Source organism: Perna viridis, chromosome 11 (genome assembly GCF_037379345.1).
Source record: "Perna viridis isolate PV_CMFRI_1.1 ecotype Kerala chromosome 11, ASM3737934v1, whole genome shotgun sequence".
NCBI lineage: Eukaryota > Metazoa > Mollusca > Bivalvia > Mytilida > Mytilidae > Perna > Perna viridis.
The window spans coordinates 16,513,582-16,536,417 of NC_142455.1; the positions used below are offsets into that span (position 1 = coordinate 16,513,582).

Here is a 22,836-nt window from a genome sequence, read left to right on the forward strand (position 1 = left end):
GCACACGAACATCAAACCGACCTTTTTATCTACTGAATTAAATCTTGAACTTTCCTATTAATGTTTTAAAAGTAGATAAAGTTGGATGTAAAGTAGACTTCTCAAATGCCAATTCAAAAAGATTAAGTGTGAGTTTTTTATTTTACATCGATTTAATACCGAACTATGAAATGCTTTGACTGAGTCACCATATATTTAACCAATATGTGTTGTTATAGATAAGTAATAATTTCAGACGTGCATTTTTTCTTTACTCTGTTAAAAGAAACGAACGATGGGAAAGTACATCTCTCAGATACAAGTACTAGAATGGTATGTCTTTATTGTTGGCACAGAGGTAATTGGCACTCACGAACTATACATGTACCTACGCGGACCTTTGCACAAATCCAAATCTTAAGACGTTCCTCCTACTGATTACAAATACATGTTTCCTGAACATTAGAAACAAAAAATGCATTTCTGTTTAGAGGCTACTATACCTGATAGGATAGGAAGTTTGCACACATCCTAATCTTAAGGCGTCTTTTCTATTGACCACAATTAAATGTTCGTCTGAGAATTTGAAAAACAACTATGTAAACATAGAAAATGTAATACTGACACATAAATACACAAGAAGTTTAAAACGTGTCGTTTTTTAGAATTTATTTGTGGGGAAGGGATATGTATTTTTCATATAACTCGAAAGACGTACGTATGACCAAACGTAATACAATTATGACCAACTGATTCGCTAATGGGACATATGAATGCACCTGAAAACCATCGTGTGTTGATCAGTGGGGTGGTGCATGTTGACTCGCAAACCCCGATGACTAAATAAACAAAAAAAGGAAATGACCGAAAATGGCGAATAAATAAATGAATGTCTGAGCCCTCCCGGGTCGATTGCTACCATTCCCAACTCTGTGAGATCTAAAATTGCAAAAAAGGAAATGAATGGTAAAATGAGATATCTTACCCCTCTTGAGTCGATTGCGACCATTCCAAACTCTATGCGACCTAAAATGGCGAATAAATAAATAAAGAAATAATAAGAAATAAATGTTTAAAAAGGAAATGAATATTGAAATGAGATCCTTGATCCCTCCCGAATCGGTTGCGACCATGCCTTACTCTGTGCCACCTAAAATGGCGAATGAGGAAATGAAAAACAACAAAAAACAAACAAACAAACAAACAAATAAAAGTTAATATCAAACGTTTCAAAGAAAGCATTTATCCATATATTCTCAAGTGTGGAAACTAGCAATAACTTAGTCAATAATTCGTATCTTTCTCTCCGGATAAACAAATCATTAGGGACGGAAATTCTTATAGATATGAGTATTGATTCAATATCGATACTACATTGCGAAATGTACACGGACGTTTATCTCAACGGGAAATCGGGGGAGAACGGCTATTACATTATTATGGTCGAGTTAAAAAATCCTTCAAATGAGAAGTCTGAAATCTTACCTTATTTGAATTGGATTCCAAAACTCCATAAGTATTAATACAAAGATACATAACAAGATAATTTACTTGTTCAGCTAAAACTTTATCTGTACGACTGACCAAGATTTTGTCCTCAATTTAAGAGGGGGGACTAAAATAGTGTGAAACCTGGTTAGTAGGGTAATGGTATGTATTATCATTTATATTGGATTCTCGAACAATCAAATGATACTATAGATAATCTTAAATCTCTCTCCTCTGAAAGAAATTAAACTTTTGACTTTTCAACATAATATTTTGCCTTACCCCATGATAAATTGAAAACTGCTCTAAACAAAATCATATAACAGCAACAATGTTAGTTGTTTTAGGCTTCGATTCCGCATATTTTAGCGCTACAAACCTAACAGATAAAAGCTGTTATACCGCGCAACAGGTACATTTATTTTGTAATCTGTATGCTAGAGTTTCTCCCTGACACTTTTGGAGGAACACAGTTTTAGCAAATTATCGGCATTCCTATGGGCACTTATTTTGCCCCTTTCCTAGCCGACCTGTTTCTTTTTCATATGAGTCGAAGACAAAAAGGTTACAGAAGAGCTAGATCGTTCAATTTAACATATCGATATAAAGACGTTGTTCTCTCAAATTATTATCCTAAATTGTGGAAAATGGCTTGAATTATACTTCAGAACTAGAAAATAAAGAAACTAGCGACACAGCATTATCATTTAAGATTTTCAACTCAACTTAAGACAAAAAAGTCATCTCAGAACAACATCCATATATATCTGCTATTCTTTTTACTAGTATTTAAATATTTTCATCTTGAAATCTAACTTACTTTTCATATCTGCTTTTAAAGCTGCTTTACCAACTTTTCCCGGATGTAGTTCTATGCTTCCTGTCTACATACTTTATAAAATGTTAACGTTCAAAAGTTTTAAAATGGGAGATGTCTCTATCAAATTTTGTTCAAAGCAGGAAATTGCCAAGGTTTTGTTTTTGCGACATTTTGCATATTTTGCAACAGACCTTATCCAATTTTACTGCATTGATATCTCGTGAAATTCCCTTGACTAAAATATAACTCTACACAGAAGATTTTTTTTATTCAGTGGTAAAAGAGTTTGATTCTACGGAACCAATACCAAAGTACATCATGCATTTGATAAATCTATGGAAGAAAAAGTATATTCAGTTTGTCATTTTCTCCAATATAGACAGATTGATTGACTACATTACATTTTCTGATAGAGCAATATGTCCAAGATATAGCGCCTATGATTAATATTTGTTTTTGTAATTGTTTCGTAGCTTTCTGTGCGTTACCATGATTGCAAAGGCAAAGTAAAGTTTCACTGTATATACAACGGGAGACGTATAAATATTATCGAGCAGCCCTTATTTTGATTACTGACCGGTTTGCTATTTCTTTGTAATCATTCCACGAATTCTACTTATCAATAATTTATCGTTCAATTTCTTAATTATTGAATCATTTGAGTTATAGGAAATTGTAAATAAAAAACAAAACAAATAAACAAACAAAAACAAATATTTGGTTTAAATAATCAACAGTCATATACATAAATAGATCGAAGGTTTCGGCTAATGTTACGAAAAAAAAGCAATAGCATTATCATTTAAGAATTGGCCATGATAAAAATGACATACATTTTCCATGTGCATATTGTTTATTGCGCGAAGTGATGGACAATTTTAAAACATATTTTTTATCTTTAAACATGAAAAAAGTAGCTCTGAAATTAACTGAATAGGGGCGTGTCAATATTTATTTTTATCCATTGAGATATAACAAAATTATTTTAACTAATCAGATTACAGTATTTATCTCAAATTAATTTATTTAATCTTTTCTCGAAAAAAAATATCAATGGAGCCCCGTTAGGCCAATCATTGCCCCCTTTAAGAATTGCTGGATCCACTACTGAGTGTTTTATATACTAAGTATATACTAAGAAAATTCATCAAAGGTGTGATCGGTCACTAGCTGATTAGAAAATAAAGAAATGGAAGGTGTAAGGTAAATTTATAGAACTTATCGCCATTAAATCAAAATACTGTTTAAAGAAAAAGTAAATTCTTGATATTTAGGTGAACATTGACTTTTCACAAAAAGACTTTGATAAATATAATACAATTAAAAAGGGGTCGAGTTTTTTTTCATTTATTGCTTGCAGTTGGGTGGGTCGGCCGTCATCAATCATTGATTTACAGGACATGTGACCATCGTAATGATGTCAAATATCACAACAAAATGTAGAGAGCAGGCGGAATCGAAAATTTCTATGTGCTGATTACTTTCAATACGTAATAATATTTTCCAACAAGAGTATGAATGATATTGTCCGACTTTTTTGTTCATTGGACGATAATTGAATGTGAGGACCATGTGTAAATAGAAAAAATGAAGTAAAAATCATGAAGGTATTAACGCCACTGTGGTCTGAGTCCAGCAATCGAAGTGGCGAGGACACCCGCAGGTTTGAGAAAAAATGTTGAAACTTAAATGTTCTTCTATAGTGATAATATCAATGATAAAATAATACAAAATTAAAACAAAACGAAAAATAATATCATTAACCTTTTTATAGCACGTTTGATAACAAAAACGTACTTCATTTGAATCTGATGCGTGAAATAAAGTTAATCGAATGACAATGACCAACATCCGAGGCCATTAGTGTCCACTACTGCAAACTGAATCGTCGTTGATGGGGAATAAGATAATGCAATTTGTTATAAAACTTTTGTGAAACTTCCATTTTTTAGATGATTAATTCCCCTTTCGTCTCAATTTTACTATCATAAACATTCAATGTGCAAAGATGTGTTAATCTGCGTTTAATACTGTTTTGTACGTGGGAATGCAGAGATAACACGCCGATGTATCAAATAAGTTTATTCAAGATGGAGACGTTTTCTGTGTAGTAATGACGTTACATAGATACAAACGTGACGTTACATAGATACATACGTGACGTTACAATACTTATCAATCGTGTTCATAATTGCTCTATGCGCGTAAGCGCCAAATTCATGATAAATACTTTTGCATCCCACATGTTATTATCCAGAAATTGTCCTCAACACTTTCTCACAAGTGGCAAAATCATTTAATTGGATGCTAACAAAATACGATAAGTATGGAAACTGAATAATAGGGTAATTATCTCTTACAAAATATCTGGGCTATTTTTTGACTTTTTTCTCCCGACAGGTATTACAGGTGTAAATGTATCGGGTTTCAGACAGACCGTCTATTCAAGGCTTTCCAGCATTTCACACATGGAATATTTGTTAAAATATTTTGCTGTGATTGTGTTAATTTTCACACCAATCAATGTTCGATGCGAATTTACCATCCCGTTTCATTAAGGCGGTTTATTCCAGAAGTAACTGGTAAAAAAAGGTGAAGGAAAGAATTTGTTTTTGAAATGTCCACTATTGTTTTGTAAGAAATCGTTTCTTGGAAATGAAATGAGGGTAATTTAAAAAAAAATACGACTCGTCATCGCTACCTTTAAATGATTTGTTTTCTGGAAAATATTTTGTTAGAATTTCTGCCACCATCAGTTTAAGTTTTAACAACCACCACAACAAATTTTAATCTGCCAATGTCAATATGAGATAATTTGCATAGCAAGGAGATATTTTAATTTAGGAAGATGTAAAAAGGTAGAACCTCACACGCACAACATATATTTTTGTGCCAATCCAAATGACAAGTGATATATAGTTAGGATATTCATCTCCATGTAAACCTGCAATCAATAAGATTGGATTGTGTTTATAAGGCAAAACCACCAATGCGAAAATTATGCCAGGGCTTATTACTTCTATGTGTGTCAGATTGATCCCTTCCATACCGACGAAGCTAATTTTTTTTGTCACTAAGTTATAGTCGTCTAAAATATTATTATGATCATAAGATTAATGAAAAATATTTTCTTGTGACGCCTTTATATCTTTTATAAATTTCTTTGTTCATATGATAATTTTTTGTATTTCCGTTTGGCCAAAGGTTCTGAACTAAGCATTCTACATTATACGCAACCATTCTGAATTTACTATTAAAATTTTGATAACTAGGCTTCGGCATTATTCGGTTGATTACGATCCTAATTTTACATTACTGGTCAAATTTAAACCATATTTCTGCACTTCCACACCGGCTAAATGTTTGAATTCATTGAATAGATTGTATAGGTGTTCAATGTTAACAAATAATAAATTTTAATTACTTTCAATGTCTACATTTGATCAAGTAAAGAAATGCTTACACATGGAAAACGTTTATTTTGAGTCTGTATCCTATGTCTTAACTTTTTCCTCGTTCCTTACTGATGACGAACTTTTATGATGACAATAGTTGTCATTTGGTTAAAAAAATATTTTTAATTTGTTTTGCATTCGTAGATATATCTGTCTGATCATAGCACGTTTACTATATGGACAGCCTCGCTCTTAAATTAAGGACATAACGTCATGTTATAAAAAGTGAAGTATGTTTTACTCCTTTCCTCTACAATGACACCCCTAAGTAAACTACAAGAGAAAAGTATAATATATGTATACCAATTAGTTCCTAATACATTTGTGTACTTTGGGTCAAATCGTTATATATTGACCGGTTAGTCGTCGAAAATCTATGACACATTTAGCAAATCAGTTTTCATGGTGCAGGTGGATACATCGTAACGATTCACGAGTTCATGATGACGACCATAAGACTTCTGTAGTGATGACTTCAAAATTGTAGCAACATAACCCTGTTCCAGAGCCTAATTGTAAAAGGTCTAGCGCGATACAAAAAGTCTGTGTAGTTTCGGCAAGTCTGGCATATTATATGAATTGTGATATGAAAACTCCATACGCAGGTGCTGAACGGATGTTGCCATAGATGAAAGGAAAGTTGACAATATGGATAGTTTGGTCAATAGTTTTCCTTCGCCATCGATCTCTAAGTGTAGTTCAAGATAAGAGGCTGACGTCACAGTGTCTGTAGTATCCTTTATCTCAAGTTCTTTAGGGTAGATGCGATGTATTTAATCCCCGGATTGTTTGACGATAACACGTCATATGTATAGCGGTAACTCAGATTAAAGGATCTAGCTAAACGATGTTTCTTAAGCTCACTCAAATAGATAATGTCTGATTCTTTGAAAATATGATTGAACCACACTATAGTGCATTGCAATAGTTTCATTAATGACTCAGTTTGTTTATGTTTCTTATTCTTGAATTGTAGCTCCACAAAATGTAAATTGTGCAAATTTGACTTCACTACTGCTAACATAATCGATCTAAAATGTCTGGTTAAGTCACAACGATAATGTGTCAAAATTGGATAATATACATGAAAAATGAATGTTTAATTTGATTAAAGGTGAAGCTGAATCGATGATGTTCACTAGTTTCTAATTTCGTTTAAACATTGATGACGTCGGCGTTCCAAATTAAAATAAGAACTTAGAAAAAGTACATTTTATATCCACAAAACGAACGTTACCAAAATAAAAGTTAAGTTAACATTTAGTCGACAACAATGCAAAGCAAAATTGCAATTATTGTTTTTAAAGAATGCCTTCGATTTCAAACCACTTTAGTTTTTCCAAAGAGTAAATAACAAATGTGTAAACAATGACAACAGATACAAAAGGAATTCTTTTCGTTATTCAAGACAATTAGCAAAAAATGGTCGGTATTCGTAATAACATTATACATAAAATAGTGGTAAAAAATCTTTTCAAATGTTAAACAAACAAGCTTCGGTCCATTTATGGAATAATATTTGTATTGTTTATGTCTATGAAGAAATAACCCAAACTACGTGTGCGCACTACTTGCGTGGCAAGTTATTGTTAAGTGTGCACTACGGGCATTGTGGTCATTTCAAATATCACAAGAAAAGCAGTTATTCCTTATAATTTAATTTTAGTATCATAATTCCCATTGAAAAGGGTTGATGACGTCGCAGTCATATACATACACAATTTGATCTTTGAGATGATGAAATTTGTGTTATCCAATCAAAAAGCATGTTAATTCTGAAATTAGATTACTTTTTTATCAAAGATGAAGTCATCAGCATTGTTCTTGTGTTGACCATTGAAGGAATGTTTCGATTTAAAAAAAAAAATAGATTGTATGAAATTATCTATTTATAGACAGTTTACACTTTCAAACCGCTCTGAACATATGAGTTTTTTATAAAAATGTTATTTGCCCCAAGCTGTGTTATTACTTATAACCTGTTTCAAAACAAAACTCCCTAACTTGTGATGTAGTTTCAAAGGCAGTCGATTCAATGATTCCATCCCAAATAAATAAATTATACGATACTTGGTTTTGGTAATTTAGCTTGCAGTCTGCGGACCAATGGATATAAATGACATCATAGCATCTATCCAGTCAAATTGTTTCCATGTCGATGGATTCTTTTCATTATTTAAATCATTTTATTTTTCGTTTTGATCTAAATCACACTCAGTCCAATTGCATGTAAATACAGATGATGAAGCCTGACTCGATTCCATGTGGTAATGAGATGTCATCTTGTCAATGTCAATATATTCAGCGAATAAAAATGATTTAACAAAACACGTGCATTCTAATTAATAATTGCTATGACGAGTAGTTATGTAACTGACGATTTCAGCATATTGCATAATTGTGAGATATTATCAGCTGTTTCCATTAATTGTTTGAGAATGCTATGAGGATGCCAGAAAATTGTTCATTACTAAGCAAACAAAAATCAAGGCAAATGGCTACGAGAAGAATAATCATTAAATAGAAGTATCAAGAGACACAGATGTAATCGATTAATATTTATCAAAGTATTATTAATATTTTCTCTCTTTTTATTTGCCAACTGATTAAGTTGATTATATTTGGTTTCTGAAATCTTATTATGACTCAACAATATTATGTAATGATATAGAAGATACATTGTAAGTGCAAGTAAAACTGAATTTTTCAATGGCTTTTCCTTTCAATATCAAGATAAATTTCTTGTAATTGTATTGGCTATATATCAACAGATTTAAGATGTACCTGGTTTTGATGGAATATAATGTTGCTACAAAATGTACGTCTTCATGTGTGTTCTTTTAGTTTTCATGTTGTCCAAACTTTGAGTACTTATTAGGTTTTGGACTTGCAAGGAATGACATTTTGTTTTCATTTTTAGCTATGCCCATGATGGACGGACCTTAATGCCGTATTAAATGACAAAATAGCGCCTCGATCCGCACTTGTGCAATTGTCTACTTCCGTGTCGACAAATTTAGTCATTTCCGTCAGAATATCTTTTAGCAATGTATTGTTCTGGTCTTACATTATACATATGTAGAACGTCGATGACACTCCGTCCATATCAACATATTGTTCACTTGGAAAGAGTAATCAAGGGAACCAAAGTTATAGCGGTAACCAAAAGAATGCAATCAAAGGACAAAGACCCGACATGGAAAACAGACATACACAACAAAGAACATAAAGTAACTAAAATCATACATACAAAGTAACAAAAGCAAATGAGCAACTCGGACTCCACTAAAAACTGGGAGCATGGACCAGGTGCATCGGTAGGGTGGAGAAACATAGTATCATATAAATTTATTCATTGTGTTGCTGAACACTTAAACCATTAGTATTGATGATAGGTTGAAATTCTACCATATTATTCAAGTATTACAGAGGCCAAACCAGGTGTAGTTTGCTGCGTATTTAATTAATATCTGTCTCTAATTGTGTTAGATGAGGATGCTGATCGGACTTAAGGATGACGATGTGAACACTCATATCTTTTATCTTAACTGTATGCTATTCTCATTTATATTATAAAACTGTATGTTATGTAATAACAGCAGTGAAACATACTTGTTGCAAATTGAAAAATGAACAAGAGTTGTTTCTTTGAACTTATTTGCAGCTGTAGAACATTGCAATTGTGCTCAAATATCATTAGAAGTTCAAAAATAGAAAATACAAGGTCAAATTGATCTACTCAGAATAAACATTAATTTGTTATTTTCGCATATTTATCTTTTTCCGCCAGTCACTTTATGTCTTAGAAAGTACTCAAAACAGCGTTTAAACTGGTAAACTTGTAACTCACCGTGCAATCGATTATTAGAATCCAAAACATATTAATAGGATAATTAATAGGAAAAAAATAATAACCAAAATATTGTTACGAGTGCCGAAGAAGGCCTATATTTTACGTGTGTGCGGAACTTGTTCCGCGCATGAGTCAAATCTTCAAGAGTTCTTGTCTCGAATGATCAAACTTTGGATATTCACGATAACCAATTGATTATCATATTTATTATATAGATTTTTTTCATGATTTGTCGATATTTTCAACATGAATTTAAAAATCTGTGATATGCGGATTGATATCAAAGTTTTGGTTTTGGCGGGATAATGTCAGAGAGTGAACTAATTTATTTCAGTGTGAATTATCGAAATTTATTGCTCTGGGAACATTCGATAAACCACTGCTATCTATATCATAAGTTAAAAGAAGCTAAGGTATTTTAAAATTTCTTCTATGTTTTTATTTTCAAAAGAGCAGTACACTTTTTGTGGATAAAACGTCGTCAGATCGTTTGGTTTTTGTATGTATGACTTTGAGTTTATGGCGTGTGTCGTATTTATTAAAACAAAAGTGTGCGCTGAATTGAAATTTGTTAGCGTGAATATTGAAAGGAAACGGAACAATTAAAACCAACTATAACTGACGATAGGTTGTATGATATTATCGAAGACCTAAAAGAGAAAACCAGATTCATCGAGGATTCTAATATTTGTGAGCGGCATACATGAAGTAGATAGAGTGATCGAGGGAACCAAGATTCTAGCGGAAATTGAAACAAAATTGATCCAGGGACAAAGATCAGACATGCCAGACAAGGAAAACAGACGCACATAACAATGAACATAAAAGAACCAAACTAATACATACAAACTAACAAAATTGAATGAGCAACTCGGACTCCACAAAAATCTGGGAGCATGGACTTGGGTAAGCGTCCTCTGCTTTTTCTAGAGACACCCGCCAAGTTGCTCATAAAAAGTCAAGTCCAGGGTAGACGAAAGAGGTCAGGAAAACCATGACATGTTTAAAAAATCAGTTTTCATGTTGCTGATGGATACACCGTTATAATCCACAAAATAATGATAACGACCATAAAACTTCTGTCTGTAGTGATGGCTTCAATCTTGTAGCAACATAATCCTGTTTCAAAAGCTTAATTTTAAGAAGTCTTGTGCGATACAAAAAGTCTGCGTAACTACGGCAAGCTCTGGCATACCCTATTAGTTGTGGTATGAACTAGGCGCCGGTACTGAAGGGATGTTGCCACTGAAGGCAATTTGACAATACGGTATGAAAAGTCGTATTGTGTGGTATTATTGTGTCAATAGCTTTCCCTAACTTCGATCTCTAAGTGTTGTTCATGATATGAGGCTGACTTCACAGTGTCTGTAGTATCTTCATCTCAATTTCTTTGGTGTAGATGCAATTTTTAAATCCACAAAACTACGATTGTTCAACGGTAATACGCTATATATATTAAAGGATATAACTAAACGATACTCTTTCTTTTGGATCAAATCAGCTATAAAGTCAGCCCCATAAAAGTGACGAAATAGGGCAGCAAGTACAGAAGCACAATTTGTTCCAATTGGAATGCCGGCCGTTTGTCGATTAATGCGTCCACCATACTGGATAATTATGTTGTCGATGAAAAGTTCCAGCATTTTGAAAACATCTTCGGTACATTAAGATAAGTAGTTATGTCTTCCATTTCGATAACAATATGTTTTGTTTCAATTTTACTTTGATTTGATCTTAAAATTGATTCTAAGATTTGTCTAATCTCAGGGTCAAATACGTGTCTAAATACGAAAACAATTATATGTAGTTTATTTTAGCAAAAACGTAATCATAAAAATGCTATCCATGGACGAAGACCAGACATGGAAAACAGACATACACAACAAAGAACATAAAGTAACTAAAATCATACATACAAAGTAACAAAACCAAATGAGCAACTCGGACTCCACTAAAAATTGGGAGCATGGGACAGGTGCACCGGTAGGATAAGCGTCATCTGCTTTTCTAGAAACACCCGCCGAGTTGCTCATAAAAAGTCAAGTCCGGGATAGACAAACGAGGAAAGGAAAACTAAGACCCGTTGAATAAATCAGTTTTCATGGTGCAGATGGATACACCATAACGATCCACGAGTTCATGATGATGACCATAAAATGTCTTTAGTGATGACCTTGTAGCAACATAACACAGTTTCAGAAGCCTATTAGTTAGAGTTCTAGCGTGATACAAAAAAGTCTGCGTAGTTTCGGCAAGCTCTTGCATAACGTATGAGTTGTGACATGAACCCACCATACGCAGGTGCTGAAGGGATGTTGCCACAGATGAAAGGAAAGTTGACAATTTTGAATAAAAAGTCATCACGTTTGTCGCAAAGTTTGGTTAATAGTTTTCCTTTACCATCGATTTCTAAGTGTATTAACAATTCCATCTGACATAAAAAAAAAAAGTCGAGTCCGGGGTAGAATAAATTTGGTTAATTCCTCTGCTGAAGGTGAATTCCATGTCTGTTTCTGATAAGATAATTTTATCATCACTGCCTACAATAAGTTTAATGATTTAGGCAAGAGCTGTTAGACTGATTGACTGTACGTTTTTTAGTTGGTGTACCAGCATCTGTATACGGTTGCAGATCCTATGTCTCACCTATAATCTAGGCTTTGGTGATAACTGAGAAAAAGTAATTATTGTCCATTTCAGTGGTAATTGATTAGAAGTCAATAGAAAAATAGCTAAGAGCTAATTTGGTAATTGTAGCCAGGAAATTGATTGTTTTCCAAGATGTCATGAGGGACCTTACAGCACTATTGACAAAATTTGATAAATGTATGAATAGCTGATTATAAAAAAAATGTGTTTTAGGTTTAAGGACAAGCCTAATTCACAATACGGCAAAAATTACCAAATCCTACTCACTGTATTTTACTTCTTAAAAGTTCATTCCAGTATATATGATACTGTAAATAATATCAATAAATCAATCTAATGATACAACAACTGTTACAATATGTGTCAAATTTATAAATAATTGTCTTATTTTGAAAATGTTATTAAAGGAAACGATCCGTTTTCGACAATAAATATCTACAATATAGACCGACTTTCAGGCAAATGTTTATAGATAGACTGGTGACAAAATAAATCAAACTTTGGCTGCAGTGCACTGTGGCAGTAATTATCAATTAGGATTAGATGCGATGATGTATTATAGTCTGCTGCAGTCGTTGTGCCACAATTGTGTAAGTGATATATTCTAGCCATGTAGCAACCTTGATGAATTTGTTGTTCAAAATGAATATCAAATTGATTTGATCTTGCATATACCAGTGAAAGTTAACCCAGCTTTTTATTAAACTGATGTTTTATGTTGTATAATTTGACCACAAACTGGTAATATACTACATTCTAGTAATGTATTCAAATCCGATGAATTGCTAATTCTATAACCTTGGTTCCCTTGATTAACAGACCAGTTATATTATATTGTAAGATGATTAAACAGTTAGAATTCTTATATATCACTGTTGTATAATTAATCTCGAAAAACAAATAAAATATTGTTACATATTCTTCTATGAAGATATTGTTTGTATAATAATACATGCAAATAACCCTTTGAATAGTGACGGAACAAACTAAAGAAATAAACCAAAATGAACTGACATTTGACATCCATAAAAACATTCTATTGAAATTATCATGAGACGTATGTTTTTCTAAATATAAAGGTGTTGATATTTTCATTTCTTTAATTAAAATTTAAACTTTATTTATATAAGAAACAAATCTTAAACCGAAAAACTAAAAGCAATAAATTTCGGATTTTATGTAATTTAACTTTATTGCAGGACAAACGAAGGAAATTTATAACGGTATAAAACATTAACCCCACCCATACTTGAAGACATTTCTTGGCAACCCTTTGTACATTATTGCTGTAATTGCTGTTATGGCTGCATCGTGCATTACTAATAAAAGCAATGTTGTCTTTAATTTAAGGGCTTGTTTTAGGCTACTTCATGTTAGTTGGTTTTTTTTTAATTATCTATTATGATATTTAAATGATCTATTTTGATATTTTGTTATTGTGATGTAACGTGAAGGATCTTTGAAACTTCTAAGATAACATTGGCGTCTTATCGAACATATTTTCTAATTTAATTATTGGTTGTTTCAAGAATGTTTACGATGTTCTGTTGTGAAATTATATCACTCTTGTGATTTATCAGGCTTGGTTTGTCACGTTATCTGATCATTTTCAAGAAGGGCAAAACTGTTGATAAGATGCTTTAAGGTGAACATTTAACCTGTTTGTAACATTTAAAGAGGTAGCCATAAGTAACATTTTATTAATCCATCGTAGTGTCGGTAGCTTAAACCCATGCGCAGTCGTACACAGTATCAGTTGTACAGGAAAGGTTTTTAGTTAGAATCTGTATCAGATATTTTCAAAATTTCGTTTTAAAACGCCTTTTATTCTGGGGTTACCTAGTTCAAATCTTGACGTTTCATCAACTAGTTATATCGGTTGTGTGTAGTTTTCTTTATAGAAAAGATAACTATGCTGGCCAAAGTCAAAGTTCGTATTGCTTGATACATGTGTACATGTTTAGACTTGGTATTGCATGGCTGTTTGTAGTTCTGTACATGTCACTGCACAATCTTAGTTTATGTTTTCAAATCGGTATCATAAATAGATTGAAACAAAAAACACAATTAAAATTTCAATGATATTTATACTCTAATCTTCGATATACAATGTTTTCCTTGTACGTACTAGTATCCGAAAAGCAGCACTCTTATTTCCGAAATATGATAAATTATAGGACGTGATCTTGTCAATTAAAAGTATAAGATTAATTTTCCAGATTAGGACTATTTAAGGTTTATGATAGAGTGTAAGAGAAGTTTATAGTCATCATTATAATATCGTGGATTGTTATGGTGTGTCCATCTGCACCATGAGAACCGTTCACCGTGCTTTCCTTCTCTGTTGTCTGCCTTGCATGTGATATTTGAGGCGCACCTAAGCGGGCTTTTGTTGAAAAGCAGAGGAAATTTACCTGACCGGTACTCCTGGTCCATGCTTCCAGTTTAAGTTGAGTCCGGGTTGCGCACAATTACTAATAGAATAATTAATTGGAAAGAGTGGATATTTTGGTTATTCACGATTATTAATTGTTTATCCTACTTATTATATAGATTTCCTCAAATATTCGTTGCAATTTTCAACATAAATTTCAGATTTTTGAACGGCGGATTGATATTGGTGTCATGACGTTTTGGCTTGAAAAAGCCAAAGAGTGAAATTACAGAATTTATTTTACAGTGTGAAATATCGAAAATATTTACACTTGGAACATTCGATAAATCATTGCTATCTATATAATATTTTTATTATTTCTTGTTCTATGTTGAGTGTGTTTGTCTATTTTCTTTATCTGGTCGTGATAATGTTCTTTATGATAACCGTTCTAACCCTTGATTTCTCTTGAACAAATTAACCCATAATGCTTAACAGACTACGCATATGCTGCAAAGGTGGTGTCAAAACATATACAGTGAGACCTGTCTAAACCGAACCCTGAATAATAAATAAAATACGTCTAGAGCAGACGATAGTAAACAACCAATCATATCAGTTCAACGTATTTTGAACCTTGGTAAACCGAACACCAGTTGACCCTAACCTATTCAAAAGTCCAAAAGGGATACGACTTAGACAGGTTTTACTGTATTAAAATGATAATGTTCTGAAAATGAGCCTGATTATGAATTAAAACAATGTCTACCTTAAAAAAAAAGATAGCAGGCTCAGTAAAATTTTGTTCTTTTTACTTATAAGTTTCTACATTTCATTCAAGAAAATAACACATGGCACGCAATTTCAATTTTCAATACATTTTTTTTCGAACGCCACTAAGTTGTCAGTATTTGTCCAATCGGGAAACAGAATTGCGATCAGGTGACTTGCGTTTCCTTAGAAGCGCGTCTTTAAGGTCAAAGGGTAAAAAGCGAAACTATACCGACTGCGTCGGAGAAATCCTCCGAGTCTTAATGTAAAATTCGAAGGAAAGGGGTACGATTTAATTGAATCATCATTGAAGTAGCCAACATATTCGACCATCTTTGTTTAACGACATAAACCAGTACTCGCAAGTGTTTACTATTTGTATATATATGTTGCTTAATTATTAAAATTCATTTACTGTAAATTTGTTCATCTATCATGAATTTGAATAGTTTATAAATCTATAATTTATACTAAGATTTCTACAAATCACATAACTTTGTTTTCACCTGAAATATGGCACTGTTATATGTTAACTTTCACAATGGATACAACACAGACCTCCAAAACGAGACGAACATAATAGAACAGATGCAACACGACCTGTACCTGTCGAAACCGTGTTATTTGTTTGAAAATAAATCAAATTATACATAGAATCAAAGAAACACGTCACTTAAGATTTTAGATTCATTAATCACCCTACCACAAATCTTCTTTCTTTGTTTTTACCATAAATTTGTCGAGAATGATAATACAGTTATAATGAAAAGTAGAATACAATGTACACTGTAGATAACATTTCGAGGAGGTAGATAGGCTAAATAAAACGAAACACACGCATGCGCGCAAAAAAGGTAGATGGTCACATTAACCAAGTACACTTTACTTTTGTAAGAAAAAAACAAGTTAAAGGATATATAGTTTTAAAGTTATAAGAAACACAAAAAAAATGTTATCTAAGGAATGACTGTTATATATATATATATATTGGTCTATGAAAAAAAATAACCTCAATCGCGTTATCACAATAGAAAACCTGCGTAACATGTTCTATAAAGTATGCGCAACGGGCATTGAGAATATTTAAAAAAAATTCCGAAAAGATATAAAAGTCATTCCATATAATTTAATTTTAGTATAAAAAATTAACGAGTAAATCATCAAAAAGGATTGATGACGTCACAGTCACTTAACAAATGATTATGAGATGATGCATAGCATTTGTTATCAAATCAGACAGTTGGTTACGTTTGAAATTAAATAACTATAAAATAATATTTACTACACTGAAAAAAAAGTATTATGGTCTACCACATATCGATAAAGGCTGGTAATAGGCCTGTAGCAGCGCCAAGATTGTCGTAAAAGGCGACTAAATAGTGCTCAGAACCCTAGCCAGTGGCTAGGGCGCTTTGCCCACAGAGCAACTGGGATGTGTGCCCCAGGTGGTTGAATGGAGTACCCCTGGTGTGTTACATGCTGGGGTTGTCAGGCTATAATACGGAAAACCTGACCGCGGCGCAAACCATAGTGGTGCACCGTGTTGGGAAAGATGCCACGTTCCTCGCACGTTAAAGAACCCTACTGTGGTATTCTCCCGGAGTAGGAACCATAGGCTCCACCACAAGAGGCTAAATTGTCCGACCCTACCCACCTCTCCCTATTTCCAGTGGCAATCAAAATTTGTCGACCCCATTGTTCTTGTGTTCCATCCCTTTTTCTTTCGTCATTTCATGTTCATTTTATCATCAATTTCATGTTCATCGTCTGAATATAGCTGAAATATTGCTGCTCGGACGTTAAACCCCAACAAACAAACAAAAAAAAACAAACTTTAACTTTTGTCTTGAGTATTTTAACTGACGTAAAAGGATTGTCGTAAAATCCGTAAACTAGCTGAAATGTGATTGAAATACTATACAATTGTTGGGCCTGATTTTGATATTTACTTAAGCACACCCTTTAAATAAAAACTGTGTTCTAGGAGAATGCTAGCCCTTTTCATGTGATCGTGTTCTAGTTCATACGTATCAGATCTATCTGGAAAAATTGATGTATGAATTGGTAATTTCACATAGCACTTAAAACGTACAAAAAAATGTTGACCAATTTATAGAAAATTCATTTGCCTAATTTTTGAAATACCAGAAAATGTTGGCTTCAACTCTTAACGACACATTCGGCATCACTTAAACTCTACATTTTTATGAAGAGGTTGAGCAGTATGCTCGGATTCAGTTGTTATTGAGTTTCTATACAGAAGGCATCGGCTTGAACCAAAATACTTAAAACAATTAATGTTTAAGTATTTAAATGACACAAAGTCATCATTTTTATAAACAAACTAACAAGAGGTCAGATTAATTCCTTTAGTAAAGTTTTGCGGTTAATGTTGGAATTTATCAGTTCATGAGTTTGATTTCCGAACAAATATGCTTTTTAAAGGGCATGCTACATTGTAAAACCAAACTAAATGTATTGTGCGAAATATATGTTGTTTTGTCATTTTTTTTTATATTTTTTTTTATCTCGGACAAAACGATATCATAAATGAAAATTACGTATCTTGAGAGACAGTAACATGGAAGTATTGTTATTATCAAATGTCAGAGGAAATTAATGCGTCAGACATTTATAATCCATTAATATCGGTAAAATATGGAATATTTCAAGTATAGAACCCTCAGAGGAAATTGGGCTTACTTGTGAAAAATAAATTTAACTACATTTGTTCATGATAGGGGACGAATTAATACGAATTTTACATATGACTTTAGAAACAATGAGAGCCCAATTTCAATTTCAGACTGACAGAAAGTTAACTTGTAACCCTGGGCAAGAATTTTTACTAGTTTCGTATCTCTGACCAAAAAAAAAATCATAGCTAACAATCCCATCTTTTTAAATTATGAAGATCTGTGTTCTCCTACAGATTTTAAAGCCCTATATTAATGTTATCTAAACTGGTATTGAAGTTGAAGTAGAAAACAATTGTGTGTGGAAAGGGTAATGAACATGATACCAAATTGAAGATTCTTTTTTTTTTTTTTAAATCTTTTTAAAACCAAATTGAATATGTCATTTCGTTAAAGGTAGTGTTTTAGAAATGTCAATTAACAAATTACACCAAACAGTGCAACAGGTTTAGAAATGGCCTTTAGATATAACACGTAAATTTGTATCGATAACGTGCTTTAAAGGGGGTTTGCCAATGTCAATGTTATAGACATTCATGGTTTTCACAAGTGACCTACAAAAACCATGACATATAAATGCGGTTATTTTTGCCTATATTTTTTAAGACGGGGTTAAACAATGGTCATTTGAAAAACAAAGATTGGGTGCTATAATATCATGGTTTTTTTCAATCATCATATACCAAAAAAAAATAGATAAATAAATAAACATTGACCGAGAAATATCAAGTTAGTTTGACATAGAAGTTCAAACTTCTCTATCATTGACCGATTACATCTAATTAGATCTGTTTTCTATTGCAGATATACCTGAACAATTAACTACAAATGCTTGCAAAAACAGCGGAAAACAATTATTTTGTGGGTCAGGCAGAGTTCTTAGAATAACAGATGTTAGATGTCTTCCAAATAATTACACTTGTCCAGAGAAAGATCGGATACTAGATTTTTGTGACGGACAGAACTCGTGTTCCACCGTCGGTCTAAGGAACCAGGTCTGGTCCTACTGCAAGGGGTTTACTTTCAAACAGGTGCTCATCTCATACCGATGTGTTCGAGGTAAGTTTAAAATAAGAGGATGGGTCGACACAGATAGAGGTGCGTACATATACTTGTATTATTTGCGATGACTTTCGATAAAAAAGTATTCAAGGAATGGATGTCCTTCATTTTTGAACACGTAAGACTTTTACATAGACTCATAATTTATCATTTGATTTAAAAACGGATTCCAGTCAGAATGAAAAAAATATCAATCTGTTATTAACAAAAACTTTACTTTAATGACGTCTTAGTACCAAAGTAAGTCTAAAAAGATTAACTGAGTTCTCCAAAATGAACCATGCAGACAACCAGATTCTAACGAATAGATAAGGTTTGTTTTCCGTCTTTGCGTGAACACCAGTGTTAATTTATTTTTTGCGTAAACACCAGTGTTAATTTGTTCACACTTTTGTCCCACATTAAAAGTCAGTCTGCCAGCATGGATTAGATTGTCACACTTCATATCCCGGCATAGTTTGCTACTGAAGGCAGGTGTAAGATTATCAACCGTTCCCTTTTACATGAAATACCACTCCAAGTTCTGTTTAAAAATCTATGATTTCAATGAAAGGGAGATAAATTACTTGTTTTGCTTTAAATAAGTGGGTCCGTCTGTCTGTGTGTACGTCAAACTGGTCGTCAATGTTATTTTTACAAAACACATGTACGCGCAACCCCTCCTGAACTGTTTGACGGATTCTGATAAAACTTTATATATAATCATGGTATTCTAAATGCAAAAGGGAGCAAGGTCAATAAGCATATATATATATATATATATATATATATATATATATATATATATATATATATATATATATATATATATATATATATATATATATATACAACATAACAAACAAACAAAAATACTTACAAAAAAATAAAAAAAGAAATGAGATACCCGGACTCCACTAAAAACTAGGAGCATGGAACACGTGAACCGGTAGAATAGGCCTACTTATGAAGTAAAACTATAAAAATATAAATATTAAGCATTTAATTGCTAAAATATCAGAAGTATAAACAAAACGATTAGTATAAGAGTAATGTTGCATGACTAATTAAGTTTATATCAGCAACAGTTTAAAAGTTTTATTTCTTTAAACTAAGATAAAGCATGACAAACATAATATAGGCAAATACACTCTTCTGGCATAATTACTAAAGACTGATGATAAGCTAATACATTTCAGACAATCATCCAAAGCTAGCCATAACTCAAACTTATTTTAAGGTAAAGTAACAATTCTATTTATGACTGGGGAACAAAACCTATCGAAGCTGAGCACTGATGTTGATTTTTTCTACCAACACTAGACCAGTCCCGTGCCTTTTAGAGACCTATAAGTTAAGAATTAAGTACTTCTCCGTCTAAGATTCAGGTAAAATATGTATAAGGTGTGGCACATGAAGAAAAAATACACGGACATTTATTGCATAATCAAAGTATAACCCCAAAAAATTACAGTCGAAGTGTTTGAAAAGTTTGCCTTTTTAAGATATTGATAAGTCAAATTTAGTTGAAATGTGCTATGGAAAAATGGCGGGAATATTTTCCCGAACTTTTTCCTTATATAAGCAGACAAAAAATATCTACATCCCCCATGCTTCAGGATAAACTTAATGTAAGCAGATATTCAGTTGTTTTCTAGATGTATTGAATGTATTTAAGGGAAAAAAAACAAATGGAGAAATATGATGTGCCACCCATTGCCTGATTCTTACACAGAATGGTACTTAAGACATTCTGATTCACACGTTTACAAGAGTGTATAGATGTTAGTGTTGATAATCAGAATCAGATTGCAGGATGACGCTCGTACAATTAGACTGTACTATATATTATATCATCTTTTAGGGGTGAAGAGGAAATCTAATTATTGTTCAAGTATGAGTTTCCTGACAAAAAAGCTTGATCACTATTTTCCTCTTGTCATGGGTAAAGGTTCTATAATTGTTATAACCATTGATGGTATACTGTAAGACTATCTTCATCATGTGTAGAGCATTATTAATTCGAAAATACCGAGTTCTATAAATACAAGTTAAATATTATAGCGATGAGATATTTTATCTGAAAGTCTACTTTTTTTTTCATTTGCCTTGGGCATCACACTTTACATTAAGCATACAAAAAAATTAAAGTTTGTGGTTCTTGACTTGACGATAGTCACAAAGATGCGGTGGAGATGATCTAGATTGATGGGAGCCGAACCAATTTCCTCCCTCTATCAAATGTAGACGAAGAATGCACACTAACGCACACCAATGCTCATTTCAAAAGAGGTTGCAAAGTTAATTCAAGTTAATAATATTGGATTTATGAAAAACAAGCATAATATCAATTAGAATAATACATAACTACTAGTAGTTGCTAACATGCCAGTTCCAGACCTCAATTATACTACCAGATTTTTTTTCTCATCAAATAGCACATCAGTCACCATACTTCCTTATTTAAGATGCATAGAAGAAGCCAAATTGTATACAAAGTTATGCGTACAACATCTACTTTTTTTAAAATTTACATCTAAGGGCAAAATTGAAATTAAGTTTGTTTTCCCTTAGTAATACACTAAATATACCTATCCAGAAAAAATGACCCTAACCAAAGGATATATTGCAATTCTCCGACAAGATTTTTTTTATTTTCAAGGCAACATTTTTTCACTTCTTTGGTCATAGTTTTTACAGAATCATACGAACAATTTAGAAAAAAAATATATTTTTCCTACCTGCCTACTCAAAGCCAGGAGCTGTAGTTTGGTAAGGGGAAATATTATTTTAATTATGGCCTAACTGCATGATTCCTTATTCTAAAAATTACCGAACTTAAACGTGACTACGATCTGTTTCACAAAAATATCTCACAACTTATTCTAAAATAGTTCTTTGTTTTGTTTTCTAAATTTACATTTGTGCCCTAAGTTATGAATCGCGTACGTCCTTCACGTTAATAATGATTTTAACATAATATACGTTATATAGATAAAATGTAAAAAATCAGTTAGCCGAGTTCAGTGCCTAGCTAATTGTCTGGATTTAACTCCGAGAATGAATTTATGTATATGTATAGACAATTGTAGTGTTCTGTATAAAACCACGCAGTTCGTAGTATCTCATGGCTCAAAGTAATCCCCTCCTAAAAGACCAACTCTTTTTTTAACCATGCCGTGCATGGTGAGCAATAGTTGTTATATTCCGACTGAATAACTATTGCAATTGATTTAACGTGCACGAAGTGATGTAAAACTAGTGAGTCGTGATGAGAGAATTGAATTTAAAACGAAACCTTAATACGATGAGGAAATATTCATTATTTGCTATAAGTTTTTGTGGTTTTACACATGTAACTTTCAGCTATATCGTGGTATCGCCGAGACCAGGATTATATTAGAATACATTTTCAGCTTGATGGAACCTAAATACATATTAGATACATGTAATTAATTGATAGAGACAAAACACTCTTTTTATGTCTATGACTTCCTCGAATGCCAATTTCTTTTTTACATGTTGCCTATTCCTCGAACACCAACAACAAGATTTCAATAGATGTTTTGATAATGACAATGGATGTTTTTAAAATGATTTTATAAGTATTTAACAATTAAAATAATAAGGGAACTTGATAAAACAGCAACATTTTTTTAAATTTTTTGTAAGAGATAAAGTAGTAGATTTTGGGTTAAAATCGTTATAAA

General features: G+C 32.5%; 1 protein-coding gene across 1 annotated transcript in view; it reads left to right on the forward strand.

Moving 5' to 3' along the window:
- LOC148603136 (uncharacterized) overlaps nucleotides 1–22,836 on the forward strand; it is a 52,390-nt gene that overhangs the window by 20,237 nt on the left and 9,317 nt on the right. The window contains exon 2 of the mRNA XM_088551501.1: nucleotides 18,890–19,144. Within this exon, the coding sequence (XP_088407627.1) occupies nucleotides 18,890–19,144 (255 nt within the window). The remainder of the gene's footprint in view (nucleotides 1–18,889; nucleotides 19,145–22,836) is intronic.